The 19,358-nt window shown below is 39.1% G+C and overlaps 1 protein-coding gene across 1 annotated transcript in view; it reads left to right on the forward strand.

The window, feature by feature from the left end:
• GNAI3 (G protein subunit alpha i3) overlaps positions 1–19,358 on the forward strand; it is a 40,421-nt gene that overhangs the window by 17,626 nt on the left and 3,437 nt on the right. The window contains exons 2-8 of the mRNA XM_060090217.1: positions 3,237–3,279; positions 3,395–3,536; positions 8,478–8,635; positions 10,430–10,558; positions 13,936–14,065; positions 14,630–14,783; positions 19,118–19,331. Of these exons, the coding sequence (XP_059946200.1) occupies positions 3,237–3,279; positions 3,395–3,536; positions 8,478–8,635; positions 10,430–10,558; positions 13,936–14,065; positions 14,630–14,783; positions 19,118–19,308 (947 nt within the window). The 3' untranslated portion in view covers positions 19,309–19,331. The remainder of the gene's footprint in view (positions 1–3,236; positions 3,280–3,394; positions 3,537–8,477; positions 8,636–10,429; positions 10,559–13,935; positions 14,066–14,629; positions 14,784–19,117; positions 19,332–19,358) is intronic.

Raw genomic sequence — 19,358 nt, forward strand, 5'->3', positions numbered from 1 at the left:
TGTGTGCTCCTTGAATATTAACTGTTTTTGTGCTACCCCGATTATCAATTAAGTGATAAGAACAGAGATAAAATCATATATAAATGTGCCTTTTGATTCTCTAAAAATGTAGATGTTTGAAATTATAAAATTATTTGAACTTTATTTTAACTAACGTTTTTGGTTGATAGAGTTGAGAAATATTAATAAAGGATCATGCTTATTGAACAATAGTCATTCATCTGTTCAGCAGTATTTATCTACGTAACCAATTTATGTCAGGCACAGTTCTAGGCCCTGGGAATACGAGGATAAATAAACGTTCATGGAGCTTATATTTTGTGGAGAAGACAGGAGATGAAATATGTAATGTGAAGAAGTGACATGTGCTTTTAAAAATATAACAGAGTAAGGGGAGAGAATGTGATTGGGTGGGGGCTGTTTAGATAGATTAGTCAGGGAAGGCTGTTCTGAGGGAAGCAGAAACCTGGGTGAAGAAGATCTTGTAAAAACTTATTCCAGGCAGAGAGAATGGTAAATGTGAAGATCATGAGACAAGATCTAGCTCACTGAGAACCAGTTTGGTATGTTGGAGGAAAAACAAGAAAGCTGGTCTGACAAGTGCAAGACAACAAAGTGGAGAATAAATAGGAGTTGAAGGTAAAGGGGTAGACAGGGGCCAGAGCATATTGGGCCTTATTATTGCCCATGAGTTTTATTTTGAGTGTAATTGGACACCATAGGAGAGTTTTGGGACAGAGTTGTGACATGATCTGATTTACATTTTACAAAATTCATTCCAGCTACTGAGTGGAAAACTGACCATAGGAAAGGTGAGGTCTAAAGCATTGGACCATTTAGGAAGCTTTTGCAATGATCTAGGCCTATGGTTTCCAGTATGCTCATGATCATTGTGGTGCAAGAAGAAACTGTTAGAGCTATATTTATTTTTATTTTTAAAAATTAAGCTCTACTAATTCAGTATACATATTGGTCCTGGCACCCACATTCCATCTGTATGTTAGCTACATGTCACTTACCAGTTTTGGCCTGAGTAACTGGGTGAATGTTGAAGTCATTTACTGAGATGAGATACATGGTGGAGCAGGGTTTGTTTGAGGGTAAAGGTGGGGAAGCAGTAAGTCAGTTTGGGCATTTTAAGTTTGAGATGTCTACTAGAAATATAAGATTTATCAGGTAAGTAATTTAGATATATGTGTCTGGAGCCAAGGTTAGAAGCCAGGGTATGGATTAGAGATCTAAATTTGGGAATCATTAGCACAGAGGCAGTGTACAAGAACTTTGGAGCCAACCTGTGTGTATTCAAATTTCAGCTTTGTCACTTACTATGTAGTGGTGGACAAGTGAATTTGTCATCTGTCTATAAAATGGGGATAATAATAATATCTACCTCACTGGGTTATTGTGAGGATTAAATGAGTTAACACAAGTAAAGTGTTTAGAATAGTGTCTGGCATGTAGTACTCACTAGCTGTTAACTCTTATCAGTTTATGAGTGGTGTTTAAAACCATGAGCTTAGATGAGATGACCTAGAGAGTGAATTTAGATAGAGAAAAGGTCCAATGAAGGAGCTCTGAAGCAATACAACCTTTGGAATTCAGAGACAGGAGGGAGGACACTGAGAAGGAGTGGGGTAGGAGTCAAACCAGTAGGATGTTGGACCTAGAAGCTTGCCTAATGAAGAAAATATTTCAAGAGAAGTCATCAACTTGGACTAGTTCTGCTTGAGAGTTTGAGTAAGATGAGGACTGAGAATTGACCATTGGATTTGTTAAGATGGAAGTTGGAGACTTTGAGAAATGGGTAGAGTAGTGCATATGAACACCTGATTGGAGTGGGTTAAGGAGAGAATTGGGGGAAAGAATTGAAGAACATGTATATAGACAACTCAGAGGGGTTTTGCTATGAAGAAGAAGAGAGAAAATGGAGTGGTAGCTAGAGGAAGATTTGTGGAGTCAAGGAAAGGTAGGAAATGGGGTGTGTTTGTGTTGATTTTAAGATGGATAGTATAGCAAGTTTGTATAACGAAGAGAGTGACCCAGTGGGTAGAGAAAACTTGACGATATTTGAGTGACATGGGACAATTGTAGCAGCCAAGACCCTGAATAGGTAAAATGAGGTGGGTAAGTGCACAGCCTCCAATTGTGAACTCTCTCCAGGGTTAGTCTTAGACACTGGCAGAGGTAGTTCATCCACTGATAAAGGTAGAGATTAATGGAGGTGCAGATAGATTGGTGGGTTTGGTTATGGGAAAATGAGATAATTTTTTCAGAGTGCTTTACTTTTTCCATTAAGAGGGTGGCAGGATCATTAGCTGAGAGTCAGAGTGGGTAGGGGTTTGTAAGGTTTGAGAGAGAGAAGGTGGTGTCAGATGGGCATCTTGGAAGGGGGGAGAATGAGTTGACTAAGGAAGTGCAGGTGGAGTGTCAAGGAGTTCAGGTGGTCCATCTGACATTTGTGGTTGTTAAAGTGATTCCAGCTGGCTGAGGAGGGAAATGTGGTCTTGAGGGGGTATACAGTGGAGAAGTGGTAGGGACGATGCCTCCTCTGTTGTGAACTCTTTAGTCTCATGGCTGAGAGGATTGCTGCTTCTTAGGTCCATGGATGTTGACAGAGGAATTAATAAAAGTGAATAAGCCAAAAAAAATCATTTCATTTTTGCGTATGTTCAGTGTCTATGTCATTCACGATGTTTCATGTAGAGCAGCGGTCTTCAACTTTTTTGGCACCAGAGACCCGTTTCATGGAAGACAGTTTTTCCACGGGAGGCAGAGGGGAGGCAGGGGGATGGTTCAGGTGGTAATGCGAGCAATGGGGAGCGGCAGATGAAGCTTCGCTTGCTCGCCGCTCACCTCCTCCTGTGCGGCCTGGTTTCCAACAGGCTGAGGACTGCTGTCAGTCCGCCGCCCAGGGCTTGGGGACTCTGGATGTAGAGGATGAGTTCCTAGAGGTGTTTATGTTGCTGTATCTCCTTTAGAGTGCCTACGTTACACAGGTGATAATCAAGATGGCCCTGGAACACTTTCAGTGAATTGTATTTGGTTGCTGTGTTACATAAAGAAAGAAAAATCTCTACTGGAGAAGCTTTATAGTTTTTCCTGATAGATAGAAAACCTCACCAAAGTTTTCCCTAGGACCTGTGGTTTCTGTTAATCTAGAATTATCACTTATGTTGATTTCATACTTTTGAGCTGGATTACAGATGAATTCAAAGTCTGGTTTTCTTTTGTTTCAGGTGCTGGAGAATCTGGTAAAAGCACCATTGTGAAACAGATGAAGTAAGTTGGAACATCGTCTTTTGTAAAACTACATTTACTCATAATGCATAAAAGTCCATAGTGTCTTTTCATTTTAGGTCCATGGTAATGAGTTGTGGTTTTCTTCTTTTTAAAGAATCATTCATGAGGATGGCTATTCAGAGGAAGAATGTAAACAATATAAAGTAGTTGTCTACAGCAATACTATACAGTCCATCATTGCAATCATAAGAGCCATGGGACGGCTAAAGATTGACTTTGGGGAAGCTGCCAGAGCAGTAAGTGTTTCTCATTTCCTCTTTACTTGCTCTTTTTCAGTAGATGCAGTTAAGCACAATTTGCTTCATGTGTTAGGGAAATAAATTTAAGCAACACTCTAAGATGTAGCAAAGTACTGTCTGCTCATTTGAGACATGTTAGCAATCTACTTTAAGAGATATTAGAGTACTACCACAAAGGTAAGTCTAGGAAATGGGATTCTGTGGATATACTATAGGTTTTTGTGGTAACTGTTTTATTCACTTGCTTCTTTTACAGCACTGTTGACTTTTATAGTAGTAAATGATAGTAAATTGAAATAATCTAAGAGAGGTTGTCATGATATGGAGCTCTGCTTTCTGAGGTGTAGAGATTAAAGGTAAATATCAGTGTCGCAGAATAAACTTGGTAAGGACATGAACACTAAGTCTTAATTTTAGAGGCAAATTTCCAGTATTCAAGAATAACTGTATCCCTATACTACATTGTACTATAGACTATAGAATTGGATTATACCATGTCCTAGTATAATTCTTGCACATGTCAGATATTCAGAAGTTGTGTTGATTGATTATAATACTTAGTGGGCCCTGAAGGTCTAGTTTATAAATTAGGATGTTTGATACAGTGGGGAGAGAGCCAAAATGAAAGTGGGGGATTTTTATATCATCATCAGCTAAATTCCAGGAGAAGGCTGGGAATGTATAGAACGCTTTCCTAGAACTAAGGGAGTCATCAGGTGTGTTCAGTGTCATACTTAGGTGCTATGGGCAATAAAAGGAAGTGACTTGGGGAGACTGCCTGGAAAGGCAAAGCCTATATGTCTGTGAAGTAGCTTAGGAACTCTTCTAAGCAACTCTCAGTTTCTCAGATGTAAATTAATATTCAGTAAATAAGTGAGGAAATTCTTGGAGGGAAAAATAATAGAAGGATGGTTCTAATTGGATAGTATTAGATTAGGAAGACTAGAGGTGCCATAAAGGAAGGGCAGCTAGAGTAAGGGTTGTAAAATGATTGGCAAGAAGAGGAGCAAAAGAAGAAATGAAGAGGAATGTGTGGGGCATGACTTCTACATTTTTGTAAAAGGGTTCCATATCACAAAAAATCAGACACTATTTTTCTAAGCCTCTGAGCAGGAAAAATGTGATAGCTAAGGCAAGAATAAACAAACTCTTATTTTTGTCTTATTCCTTCTATCCCCTCTCTCAGCTGCCTTTCTTCTTCCTTTTTCCTCCCTCTTTCGACCAGCTCTTTCTTGTGTTCTTACTTTTTTCCTTCCTTTTCTCATTCCTTCCTATTACCCAACTCTGTTTCTCTGTTGTATTTGCTGTATCCAATAATTGGTTAGTAATACTGTATTTATTCTCTTCCCTCTCTTTGTTGGCTTTTTCTCCATCTCAATTATTTACTTATTTTCTTAGTTTCCTCCTTTTTTACTTCTCACCCTCTGTCTGACCTCCTTTCTGTCTCTTGGTCATCCCTCCTCCTTTCCTTTCTTTCCACTATCAAATTAGTTGTTATTAATCATTGGGTCCTATCATTCCTTTGTCACCAGATGTAGTCGTCATATTCTGTCTTAGTCTGTTCAGGCTGCTATAATAAAGTACCACAGATTTGGTAGCTTATAAACAACAGAAATTTATTCCTCACACTTCTGAAGGCTGGAAGCTGAGGTCTGGGTGCCAGCATGGTTTGGTTAGGGCCCTCTTCCAGGTTGTAGACTTCTCGCTGTGTCCTCACTTGGCAGGAGGGGAAGGGATCTCTCGGGGGTCTCTTTTATAAGGGCACTAATCCCACTCATGAGAGCACCACCCTAATGACCTAATTTTCTCCCAGAGGCCCTATTTCCTAAAACTGTCACTTGGACATTAGGATTTCAATGTAAGAATTTGGCGGGGGGACACAAACATTCACACCATAGTATCCTTCCTCCTTTCACTTCTCTTTTATCAAATCAGTATCATTAATCTCTGGGTCCTAACACTCCCATGTCACCAGATGCAGTTGACATTATTAATTCCTCTCAGGCCTCCTGAATCACCTAGCCCTCCAGCATTCACTCATCCTAATCTACAGCCCTTTTTTTGAAGTTTCTCTTTTCCTCTTGCATATGTAAGGATTTATATTTATAGCTCCTCTCTTATCCTTCTCTAGTTTTTTACACTTGTCTGGAGAGTGAATAGAAAAGCATAAAGCTGGGTGTGGAATAGGTTGCTTTTTCATATCTGCTTAAGGGTGGAGGTATGAAGTTCACTGTAAAGAGGGGCCTCTTTATTGACCTATAAAAGAGGGTTTATTATGGGCAAGCAGGAGTAGGTCTGTAAAAGGGGTTAAGTGGTAAGGGAAAAATGTTTTGTCCTAAAACTTTACAAAGTCAGGACAGCAAAAATACGTAGCAGTAGCTCTCTCTCTATTTTAAAGTTTCTAAAATTAGAATCATGGTATTTAAAAAAAAAAAGCAATACTTATTGAGGTTTTGAATACCTGCATGAGTATAGGTCAAATTTCAGAACCAAGGGACTATAAAGTCATTAAATGTTAAATAAAGTACTATTCCATATGTGTAGAAGGACATGCCCACTGTTGAGTACATTGCCAGTTTGTGTAATTTTTCAGCTTTTCTCATTCGTTCCTTTATTGAAAATTTTTATCTCTAAAAAGAGACGAGGGGAATATAGATATTAGATGAAGTTTCTTAGAGACGATTGGGTCTAAAGTATTACTAGGAAGAATACTGGAAAGGATCTCAAAGGAAGAGAATATTACTCAGCTAAGGCTGAAGATCCTGGGTTTGGCAAAATTAATTGGAGTGCACTATGGTTAGTTTTGGTTTGTTTTGCTTAGATGGATGCACGAGTTTGGGGAATACAAAAGTCTTAGGAATTTTTGTTTACAATTTCACCTGTGGTCTGAAATGCTTTGTGCGTGCTAGTTTATTGTCCTAATGACTATTTGTAATACAATTGATTGCTCCCCTTCCCCCTTTACTTCTTCTTTACCCAGTATATGTTTTTCTTTAGTAGTTGCATTTTTATGATTATTTGGAAATCTCCTGAGGCAGATAAATATTAGATTTGAGGTGGGAAAATCATCCCATGAGACCTATGTTTATTTTTATAAAGTATCTGACAAGCAGTGCTAGGTAGAATAAAGCAAAGCAATCACAATTCTCAGCCCTTTCTGCCCTCTTTACCTCTCACATATCTTAGTTTTAAAAACCGTAACCAGGACTTCCCTGGTGGCGCAGTGGTTGAGAGTCCGCCTGCCGATGCAGGGGACGTGGGTTCGTGCCCTGGCCTGGGAAGATCCCACATGCCATGGAGCGGCTGGGCCTGTGAGCCATGGCTGCTGAGCCTGTGCATCCGGAGACTGTGCTCCGCAACGGGAGAAGCCACAGCAGTGAGAGGCCCTCGTACCGCAAAAAACAGAAAACAAAAAAACCTGTAACCACTTATAAAGCTATGTCTGTGACTCACGAAGTTTTGATCAGATCTCTGTGTTACTTTCTTCTTCTCCTTCTGCCTTTCTTTCTCTCTCATTTAGAGGATTATTATACCTTTGGGGAACGTAGAGACTGAATTATTCCCTTAGGGGTTTATTTCCCCTACTAGATTTCCAGACTTCTTAAATGTTTCAGTCTCTTCTTCCTGTTCCTCTGAGATGAAGAAGGAAAAAGAGGACAGTTTCCTTAAATTTGATTAATGTTTTACTCCCTTTGACATGTTTAGACTTTACCTCTTATGTGCTAGTCTTTTCATTTCTTTTTTTTTTTTTTTTTTTTTTTTTTGTGGTACGTGGGCCTCTCACTGTTGTGGCCTGTCCCATTGCGGAGCACAGGCTCCAGACGCGCAGGCTCAGCAGCCATGGCTCACGGGCCCAGCCGCTCCACGGCATGTGGGATCTTGCCGGACCGGGGCACGAACCCATGTCCCCTGCATCGGCAGGCGGACTCTCAACCACTGTGCCACCAGGGAAGCCCTTCATTTCTATTTTTATTGTAGGCTTCCTTTAACAGAGTGAGGATGTGTTACATGTGCCTGTCTCACAGACAGATCAGTATTTTTCTGTCAAAAAAAAAAAATCATGGGCTTCCCTGGTGGCACAGTGGTTGAGAATCCACCTGCCAATACAGGGGACACGGGTTCGAGCCCTGGTCCGGGAATATCCCACATGCCGCGGAGCAGCTGGGCCTGTGCGCCACAGCTACTGAACCTGCGCTCTAGAGCCCGCAAGCCACAACTACTGAAGCCCGTGTGCCTAGAGCCCGTGCTCCACAATAAGAGAAGCCACCACAATGAGAAGCCTGCGCATCGCGACAAAGAGTAGCCTCTGCTCGCCACAGCTAGAGAAAAGCCCGTGCGCAGCAACGAAGACCCAATGCAGCCAAAAATAAATCAATAAATAAATGTATTTAAAAAAAAATCATGAGTAACCAGGATGGGGATTTGTAGGACAATCAGAAGAGATCTTTTCAGGGGATGGTGGTGTGTGAAAAAGTGGTAGTGGGAGTGAAATCATTCTTCAACTCTGCTCTGCACTTCTAACTGTAGTGGAGAGAGAAGGGGGACAGACTTCATTGTAAATTCTCTCAGACTGCACTGCCAGGAAAGGCCTCTTTCATACCTCTTTTTTTTTTTTTTTTTTTTTTTGTGGTGTGCGGGCCTCTCACTGTTGTGGCTTCTCCTGTTGCGGAGCACAGTCTCCGGACGCGCAGGCTCAGTGGCCATGGCTCACGGGCCCCACTGCGCCGCGGCATGTGGGATCTTCCCGGCCCGGGGCACGAACCTGCGTCCCCTTCATCGGCAGGCGGACTCTCAACCACTGCGCCACCAGGGAAGCCCCATACCTCTTTTAAGTAATATAACATATAATGTATATCTGCGTGTGTGTTAAAGAGACTCTTGTCAATTCTTTAAGAAATGGAGAATCATGTGTCTCTCTCCTTTAACTGCTTTCTTCAGGATGATGCCCGGCAATTATTTGTTTTAGCTGGCAGTGCGGAAGAAGGAGTCATGACTCCAGAATTAGCAGGAGTGATTAAACGGTTATGGCGAGACGGTGGGGTGCAGGCTTGCTTCAGCAGATCCAGGGAATATCAGCTCAATGATTCTGCTTCATAGTAAGTAATTTTTCTCTGTGAAATGAAAACAGAAAGTAACTTGGTGACCCTAGTGAAAGTTCAGTGCCCATTCTTAAGGAAATATTTAAGGAACAGACACTTTTAGAATTCTGTAGGATCCCTTTATAAAGATTGTTTCAGTTTAGTGTTATAGAGCCCTTGGTCATTTTATATGATTTGGAGAAAAATATTTCCTCTTGGAGTGTAAATGGGAGACTTTGCATCATGAAAGTAGCTCCGTGGTCATTTATAGTAAAGAAGTGAAAGAGCAGAGAAATCTATTGCATCTGAGTCCTGGATCTCTTCCAACTCAGTAGGTTCCCTCTGCATAAGGACTTTGCATTGATTGCCAGCTAGCAAAGGAAATTAATATGTGATATCCTGTTTATGCATACAACTCTCTGTGGCTGGGCTGCACTATGGATTTCTCTGGTACTAGTCACCACTTATAAATCTTTTGCCAGATCACAATAGTAGACTTTGTATAGAAAGAGAATGTTGAGTCTTGGGATGAAGTTGAAGCATCTATTTGTTAAGGAAATTCTCTAATGTTACATAGTTTTAGAGAATTTGTATTGATAATTAATACTTCTGTTAAGCTCTTACATGTTGTCCTATATTGTTTCTTTTACAATATGTTTATTTATAAGACCTATATTCAGAATGTGTGGGGGTTTTTTCTTAATGTGCTTTTGGGGGGCTTGGTAAGTTCTTGTTACTTGTATCCATCTCCATACTAAATGAAGGCAGTTCTAAGCATTAAGGTATTTTCTCCAATATTATATTTTCCTGCTTTTCCTATTATTCTAGCTCAAATTATTATAAAAAGATGAAATGATATTTGAAGAACTTAGCTTACTTTTTAAATGAAAACTGGACTTTAGAAACGTTTCAGGATTCTTGTCCATCTCAATAATATTTTCAGTTGCAGATGTTGGTAGTTTAAATAATTCTCGCAGTAGTCATCAAGCTAGATTGTAATTTTTTTTAACATACATTCAGTAAGCTCTGAATCCTCTAACTACACCTGAAGACACATGATTTATAGAGGTTTTTTTTTCATAATTGTTGATCTGAGGTTGACTGATTCCTTAACATTAATGATGGTACTTAGTTTTATAGAAGATCATTAAAAATTCAGTTATTATGGTATCACCTATTAAAAAAAATCTTTGGGAACCCTGAAATTGTGAAGAATTTAATTTAGCTTTGAAGCAGTTTTTAAATTATTCCACTGAACAAATGAAGTTTCTTTGGAGGTATTTGGCTTAGATAAAAAAAAAAAAAAACCTGTAACTTTTCTGTTTCATGAAGGAAAACAGGAAATACTCATTCTTATTGAGCTAAGTAGTTCTTTTTAATTTTAGTAATTCAAACAGCATTTTCTAATGTCCTAGCAAATGTTTAAACGTACAGAAGACCCATTAAACGTCTGAGGGCTTTTGTTTTGGTTAGGTTTTTGTACTGTGCAGTGCACAGTTGATTTAGTATTAAGTTTCAGGAATCTTTATTAAGAATAGCATTCCATGTTTGTTTTTAATTGGCTTTCACAGTTTAATTTTGGTAGAATTAAAACCACTTTTGTGTAGTGTATATAAAGCCTACTTTAATTGTCCTATGCTAGGTTCATTTTTTTCTCATTATCTTCTGTGATACTGAAGATCTGATTTGTTCTGCTACTTTAGTGACAGGTTCAGAACCTGCTTTTGGCAGGGAACTAGTTTAGTCTGTTGACTTGCTGTGCACATGGTTGGCTTCACTAAGTAAAAATAAATGTGTATTTTACTTACTTAGTTACCTAAATGATTTGGATAGAATATCCCAAACCAACTACATTCCAACTCAGCAAGATGTTTTGCGGACAAGAGTGAAGACCACAGGCATTGTGGAAACACATTTCACTTTCAAAGACCTGTACTTCAAGTAAGTCATTAGCCTTTTTCTAGATATGCCACACACAAATATCTTTCTTTTAGTTAGTATCTCTTAATCAGGGTAAAATTTCTGTAGGCAATATTCTTTGATTTAGAAACTTATAATTATATTCATCAGCCAGTATTTGACTGTTTAAACTGAATGGGGGCCCAGACGTTTCTTCTTTCTCCAAATAGCATCAAGTATATTTTCCATTTGGAGGAACTTAAATTCAAAATTAAATTGTAACTTACATACCAATAAAAGTAATCATATGGTTACCAATTTATGTTATTTTTAATTTTATATGTAGCTGCTTTTTTATTGGAATCGCCAAAACATGTATTGAATGTTTGTTGTTTAGAAGGGTAACAACAATACTAAAAGGATAGAAAGCTAGTGTTTTGGTTTAGTTTATGTGGCTTTGTTCTGGCATTTTGATATTAAAACAGAAATGCTTTTCTCACCAGTGTCAATCCTTTCTTACTGGATCGCACTTCTCTCTCAGTTTACTGGAATGAAGCTAACACTGTCATGGCCTTTGACTGATTTGTGCACAGTATCATGCACAACTTAGTTCTTAATACAGTACAGAATGGAATATCGATCTAGGGATAGAGGTATTTTGTGGAGGTATGATATAATATAAACATTATTGTTTTAGAGAGAGAAGATTCTAGTATTCTAATACAGAGGATTTTCTCATCAGCACTAGTAATTGTAGAATACGCTTCAGCTTGTCTCTGTGTTAATGGTCTTTTGTAAATAATAGAACTGTCTTTTTGGTTCTTGTTTTCTGCTTTTATGACCTTTGAGATTAGGAGTAAATTTACCCCCATCAGTATATGATGTCCTTTTTAGCTACTTCGTTATGCTTGTATGTAGAATGTGATATTCAGCATTGTTGCATGCAAATGTAACTTTTAGTTCAGATTCTCTCAATTTTCTTTTCTCTGAAAAAAATTGCTTCATAGGTTTCGCAAAACCCACACAGAGTTTAGATACTACTACATACTAGTTGAGGTCTTGAAATCTTAATACAACAAAACAGATTTGAAACCTGGTGCAGGAAAATAGCAGTTCAGCTGAATATTTTTAGAATAGAAGAGTTGCTTATCATAGTACTGATGGATTTATTTAACAAGAATAGCAGAGTCTCCATGGATTATCACCCATGAAACCGTAAGAGTGAGATATCTCTTGGTGTGCTATAAGATTAGTAATCCATTCATAATTATATGTCATGACCTTTATTTTGTTAGTGTGGGAAACTTTTTTGTTGATGTCATAGATTGATCTTTAGTTAGGTGATTCCTGTTGGTCATTTTATGTCAGGATCAATAGCCAGATATAATTAAGGTGCTGCACCCACTTTATTGTTGGCATGTAGATATCTTGTTATGAAGTACTATCACTTCTTCCTTTTCCTCTTCTCTCTAGGCAAAACCACTATCCATTTATTCAAACATTTATTGAGCATCTACTATATGCAAGGCATTGTGTAATTGCTTACTTGCCTCTCAGTTATGAGGTAATGTCTATAAAATGTTGATCTGTTAGTGAATGATACTGTAAATGTTAATATGTGTGAAAAGCCCACTTTGGGAACTTCACAATGTTCTGCCAGTTTTATGGACTTTATAGAAAGAAATGGTGGAGCAAATTCAAATTATGGTGTACCAGTGTGTGTCTGCTCTTGAAAGGTCTATGGTGAAATATGTGATGTTAGCTTTCTTAAAACCTATAATATGACCTTGTATTAGAGCCAACTTGTGATTGCCTCATTCCAGGTGTCAGGACTAAAGGTTGAAAAGAACTGGGGAAGATCAAAAGACCAAAAGAAAAAGTTGGGTCATGAAGAGATGAGATGACTGTTCTCTTTCAAACATACATTGAGAAATTACTCAACTGTGTCTTATCTCTCTCAATCTCTAGGGAGAAAATTCTCTGGAAATAGATCCCTAGTCACTGTAGATCTGACACACTGAACCAGCTTGGCAGAGTTTAACCCTAAAACATTTTATCATTGTCATCAAACATATATCTTTTTTTTTTTTTTTTTTTTTTTTTTTTGCGGTACACGGGCCTCTCACTGCTGTGACCTCTCCCGTTGCGGAGCACAGGCTCCGGACGCGCAGGCTCAGCGGCCATGGCTCACGGGCCCAGCTGCTCCGCGGCATGTGGGATCTTCCCGGACCGAGGCACGAACCCGCGTCCCCTGCATCAGCAGGCGGACTGTCAACCACTGCGCCACCAGGGAAGCCCCCAAACATATATCTTAAGAGTAGCTAACCATTTGTATGCATACCTCCTCAGACCCTAGTACCAGTTAAAACACAAAGCCGTGCAGGTCCTCCTTTTACTATAGGTGGTAGATGAGGACACAGTTGACAGAAGTTCAGCAGTTGACTCAGGATATCAAGTAAGCACCCCAGAAGGGAGTAGTGGTCTAAAAGTGATCTGAAGTGGGACATAAAATGTGTGAACCGTTGAGGCTTTGTTATTTTTAATTAGGTTAAATAAGACTTGGAGTTGGGAAATATTGGTTAAAGTTTGTGTTTAGATATTGGGTTCTTAGAGTCCTACCATAAAATATAACTTACTTTTTTCTGTAATTAATCTCTAAAATGTTTTCCTTAAAGAAAAATGTATCTCAGCTAACCTCAATTAAAAAAAAAAGAAACAAACAAAAAGTAAGGAAAACAAAGTTTTGAATCAGTAGAGTTACGGAAGCAGAATGCAAGTTGGGGATTTATTGTTCTTTTTTTTAGCTAGAGAGATAAACCATTTTGAGAGGTAGAGTAGTGTTGTGGGTACCAGGTTGGATGCTGGAGTTAGAGTTCCAGTCCCCATTTGTTAGTAGTGTTCCCTTGGGCAAATTATTTAACATATCTGTGCCTCAACTTCTTCATCTGTAAAATGGGAATAATAATAGTACTGACAGGAGTGTTATGAGGGTTAAATTAGTTAATGTACTTTAAGACGTTTAGTGTCTGGTAAATGTTAGTTATTGTTACTATCTTAAGTTGTGTTGTTCAGCTCTTCATTTTTCCTGTCTTTTTTCCCTCCTTCTTTTAATCCATTTCAGTGCTTACTCTACTGACTTTTGGCACGTTTGACACAAGCTTTGATAGTGAAGAGGCTCAACTGTTTATCTAAAATGAGAATTTTAATTGTTCCTAAATTTTATTTTCTCATATTGTTCTCTTTTACATTTAACCACAGATAATTATTTTGACTACATTTTATCTGCTCCTTGTTTGTCTTTTCTGTTATAAATGGGGTTTTGAATATGCAATAGTGGGAAGTTCCCTAACCAGTTCAGTTTAGGGAGATGTGTGTGTGCATGACCTTGCTGAAATTGTGCTTTCTTTCCCCTTACTCAGGATGTTTGATGTAGGTGGCCAAAGATCAGAACGAAAAAAGTGGATTCACTGTTTTGAGGGAGTGACAGCAATTATCTTCTGCGTGGCCCTCAGTGATTATGACCTCGTTCTGGCTGAGGATGAGGAGATGGTATGTTGGAGCTTCTGGTAAATAAAAGGCCTGTCTAATGCAGCAGAAAACGGAAAATAACTCTTAGGAAGACTTTGTGCATCCACTTACTCATTGAACTAAAACTTAAAATCCTTAATTTTTCTCCTTGTCAGTGTGATTAGATTTTTCAAAATATTGATCCATGCCCTCTTAAACTTAGGAGATATGACAGCCCATTGAGTATGTGGGCAGGATTAAGTCCTTTTGTTAGCCAGTCCTTATTCCCACCTCTCAACCGCTAAGAATTATAAAAATGAGGACTGACTCAGCTTTTGTGTTATCAGTGTCTGACTTCTTTTCATGATTGTCCATCAGCGCTTTTAAAACTTCTTGGTCTGGGACTTCCCTGGCGGTCCAGTGGTTAGGACTCTGTGCTTCCACTGCAGGGGGCATAGGTTCGATCCCTGGTCGAGGAACCAAGATCCTGCATGCCTCGTAGCACGCCCCCCCCCGAAAAAAAACCTTTTTGGTCTGTTGTTCATTAACAGTTAATCTACTTTTACTTTTTTGCTACTGACCTATCATCCTTTGTTTCCTTTTTAGAATCGAATGCATGAAAGCATGAAACTGTTTGACAGCATTTGTAACAACAAATGGTTTACAGACACTTCGATCATTCTGTTCCTCAACAAGAAGGATCTTTTTGAGGAAAAAATAAAGAGGAGTCCATTAACTATCTGTTATCCAGAATACACAGGTAAGGGATCATGAAAGATTTTGTTGGAGGTATACATCTTGAATCAAAACTTTAGTGACCTTCCTACAGCTGTCTTTTGTTTTGAACATTGTGTGTATTTCCTTATGGAGAGTGTTCACTGGTAGTGGTATCAACATTAAGCATGTGATTAAGACCCCTTAAGTCTAAAGTGCTATTCCAGACATAATCGAGTTTACTGTGTTTATTTTATATTTCTGTCCTCCTCATTTTCTGAGGCAAATAAAGAATGATAAAAATCAAAATTTGGTATAAATATATTCACAAAATACAAGAATAAGGTGCAGTTATTACACTCAAGAAACTGATGTTGTAGAAAGAGAGACACTTGAAGAATTTTATTTTAGTGTAAAATGTTCATTAATAGAAGAGCAGAAGAAGGGGTTACCTCAGTGGGATCAGTGTAGTCTTTTTCTAGAGGAAATGGCACTTGGAGTGAGATAGTAAGAGGATGAACTATGAATCATCGGGCAGACGGGGGAATAAAAACATTTTAGGAAGAGGAAACAGCATATATGGAAATATGGAGTTAAAAATGACATGATTTTTTCTGAAACCTACGAGGAATTTGGTATTGCTGGAGCTTAAAGTGGTGGGGAAGAGTGGTTGGAGAAGGATGCTCGTGGAGGGCATTGTATCCCATGCTGAGACAGTGGGGAACTATTGAAGGATATTCATTGGGGTACATGATGTAGTAGAAACTGGTTTAGAAAGATTATGTGATAGATGGCAATAAAGATAGATAGTAAGGGAGTTGAATTAGTGAGGACTCTCTTAGGATGCAAATAGAAACTTTTGATGAAGATACAGGGATATATCATAGAAGTCAAGGACAAGAATGCAGACAGTTCTCAAGAATGCAGTTAGAATTAGGAACCCTGCAAGCACTGTCAAGAACCCTGGGAGCACTTCTTTCCACATCTCTGTTCTCTCCTCTCTGTGTCTCTATATTCTTCTCTCTTTCCTTACCAACTTTCTCTGCTGCTCAGTTTATGTGATAAAAGATGGCCCTGCCACAGTTTCTGTATCTCCTCCATTTAAAAGATCAGGCTAGACTGGGATTGTTTGGCCCAAGGTTCAAATTCCTAAAAGAGATTCTGGCCAGGGTTAAGTCAGGCAGAAACCCTTAGTTCAATCAGATGAGGTTAGGGACACAAACATGAGTGCCAGGGCTATATCACTATGACCTTTAGATCAGAATTGAGTATTTCTAGGAGAGGGGACCCCTTGTTAGCTGAGCAGACACTGTAAGTGCTTTATATAGTAAGGTGAAAGGGTGTAGCTAGGGTAAGGAAGTGGGACGAGTCAAAGGTACTCTGAGTTCTGTCTTAATTGGGTCCTGGTACTGTGATCTGAATTCATATTTAGGGATGTTGGTTTTGAAGTATCTACAGAACATCCTGATGGAGATATCTAACAGATAGTTGTATATGTGGCCTTGGAGCTTGGGGAGAGGTTACAGGTTAGTAACAGATACTGATTTGGGGTCATGTGTAAATACAACATGGAAATGGATGAGATGACCTAGAGTGATGATATAGAATGAGGAGAGAAAAGAATAGAATGAGAGCGGATACCAGCCTCTATTGGCAGGAGAAAAAGAAAGGTTTTTATAGGATACAAAGAGAAGAATCTGGAAAGCCAAAGTATCAAAAACTAAGAGGAGAGTCTAAATAGTGAGGAGTGGTCAACAATGTCATATGCAGGTAAGTAAATACATTTTGAAATAATGGCCTCTGGAGTTAGCAATCAGGAGACCATTGACTGTTATGGAGAGCATTATCAGTGGGATGATGAGAGTAGAGCCAGGACCAGTGAGTTACTGAGTGGGAAGTGAAGAAATGAAGACAAGTGTAGCCTCCTCTTGAGCAACTTAGATTACAGGGGAAGGAGAGATCTTTAAACGTTTATGGGCTTAGAGGTAAGATCCTACAGCAAAAGAGAAGTTACAAAAAGTGGATGTAATTGATGGAGCAAGATTTGTAAGCAGGTGGGAAAAGAAGGAATCAAAAGTCTAGGTAGGATGAATGGATAAGCAAATTGGTATATCTGTACAATGAAGTATTATTTAGCTATAGAAAGGAACAAAGTACTGATAATGCCACAACTTTGATGAACCTTATAAACTTTATACTAAATGGAAGAAGTCAAACAGAATAGGCTACATTTGTGTGATTCCTTTTATATGATATATCCCAAATAGGCAAGTCCATAGAGACAGAAAACAGATTGGTTGTTGGTTGTTAGGAAATTGGCACAAGGGGAATTGAGGAATGATTACTTAATGGGAATGGGGTGCTTTTCTGGGGTGGTGGAAAAGTTTGAAACTAGAGAGAGGTGGTGATTGTATAGCATGTGACTGCACTAAATGCCACTGTATTGTAAATTTATTGCATGTTATGTGAATTTCACTTCAGCTTCAAAAAAAAAAAGAGCATAGATAGAGCAGTTGAATTTTGAATCAAAAGGAAGACATCTCTAAGACCAAAGGTACAAATAAGTGCAGATACAGATAACGTTTTAAGTGAGGTGGTGGGTTAAAAAGTTGAGATGGGGCTTCCCTGGTGGCGCAGTGGTTGAGAGTCCGCCTGCCGATGCAGGGGACGTGGGTTCGTGCCCTGGTCCGGGAAGATCCCACATGCTGCAAAGTGGCGGGGCCCATGAGCCATGGCCACTGAGCCTGCGCGTCCGGAGCCAGTGCTCCGCAACGGGAGAGGCCACAACAGTGAGGGGCCCGCGTATCGCAAAAAAAAAAAAAAAAAAAAAAAAAAATCATTCCAATTTTAACGGAGCTTAGCCTCAGAGCCTTAGGGCAATAGTTTAAATACCAAAGGTAAACCAGTAGATGCAAAAGGGAAAGGGGCCTGAATTGTATACGTTTAAATGGTGAATTTTATGGTATGTGAATTTTACCCTAATAAATCTGTTATTTCTTCAAAGAGGGGGACCTGAAAGTTAAACCCTATTTCAACAACATTGGTAATTAACACTCTTAATCGCCTGCTTCCTACACAATCTTGTCTACTTGTGAATCTTTAGAACAGCCTTAGAAACTGTCTGCAGAGCCAGGGAAACTCAACAAAGACAGCATACACAGTTATTCCCGTGAACTAGGGGCTATTTTCAGTGACATTAAGCATGACAAAAATATATCAACAAATAAGTATATAAAGACGACTAAATAACAAAGAAAGGCTTAAGAAAGAAATGACTATTATTTAAACAGACTGTTTAAAGAACGGAAGGAAGACAGCTTGGTAGGTGCTTGAAATAGATTTACTGAGATGTGCAGAACCTCTGTAAATTAAAGGAGACAGATGTTTGAAACACGTAACACCAGATTTTTGTCTGGTAGGAACAGATACTGATACTTGGGAAATCAGGACTGTGAGAATCCTTAAGAGTGAAGTCAATGAAAGATAGGCTTGGAAATTCACCCTCCCCCCCGCCACCCAAAAATAAATGGACATGATATTGAGGACTCTTTGCTTTGTGTGAAGATTCCCAGCTGAAACATTAATGTCAATCCTTTACTTGTCTTAAGTAAGATTGTTCTCCCATTCTAACACTTGGATACTTTCCATCAACTTACCCAACTCTCACCTCCCTCCTCCCTCTGAACAGATGACAACATTTCCAAATTCCCTAAGAAAACAGAGGCCACGGGGCTTTAAACTACGTTTCAACTCTTTTTTTTTTTTTTTTTTTTTTTTTTTGCGGTACGTGGGCCTCTCACTGTTGTGGCCTCTCCCGTTGCGGAGCACAGGCTCCGGACGCACAGGCTCAGAGGCCATGGCCCACGGGCCCCGCTGTTCCGCGGCATGTGGGATCTTCCCGGACCGGGGCACGAACTCGTGTTCCCTGCATCGGCAGGCGGACTCTCAACCACTGCGCCACCAGGGAAGCCCTGGAATGATTTTGAAAAGAAGCGTGACTTCCCCTTTTGAATTGTTTATTTCAGCATCACTCCAAGGAGCACAAGCTCTCTGACCTTTTAAACAGTTATGTTCTTCTAGAAATGCATCTTCCTACTTCCCTAGTTTCCTTTTATGCTTTCTAGATTTTTTAGCTAAAAAGTCTAAGTAGAAGGGAAAGAAACTTAAAGTTTTGTTTTCCTGGGTCTTTGTGATAATTTTATTTTACTTATAATGAGATTCTGCACTCAAGAAACATGTAATGATTATAGAAAAATAGAAATCTGTTTATTTCAATTGTGTTATATTTCCTCTCTCCATAAGTAAATTGTGATGGCCTGACTTAGTTGAGTCCAAGCAACTGTTTTAATTTGAACTGAGAATATTGGGTGTCTGCCTCAGGTTCCAATACATATGAAGAAGCAGCTGCTTACATTCAGTGCCAGTTTGAAGATCTGAACAGAAGAAAAGATACCAAGGAGATCTACACCCACTTCACCTGTGCCACAGACACCAAGAATGTGCAGTTTGTTTTTGATGCTGTTACAGATGTCATCATTAAAAACAACTTAAAGGAATGTGGACTTTATTGAAGAGTGTGGATGTTAAATAAAAGGTAAAACCTTGAACAGTTTAATTATAG

Source organism: Mesoplodon densirostris, chromosome 2 (genome assembly GCF_025265405.1).
Source record: "Mesoplodon densirostris isolate mMesDen1 chromosome 2, mMesDen1 primary haplotype, whole genome shotgun sequence".
In the NCBI taxonomy this organism is placed as follows: Eukaryota; Metazoa; Chordata; class Mammalia; order Artiodactyla; family Ziphiidae; genus Mesoplodon; species Mesoplodon densirostris.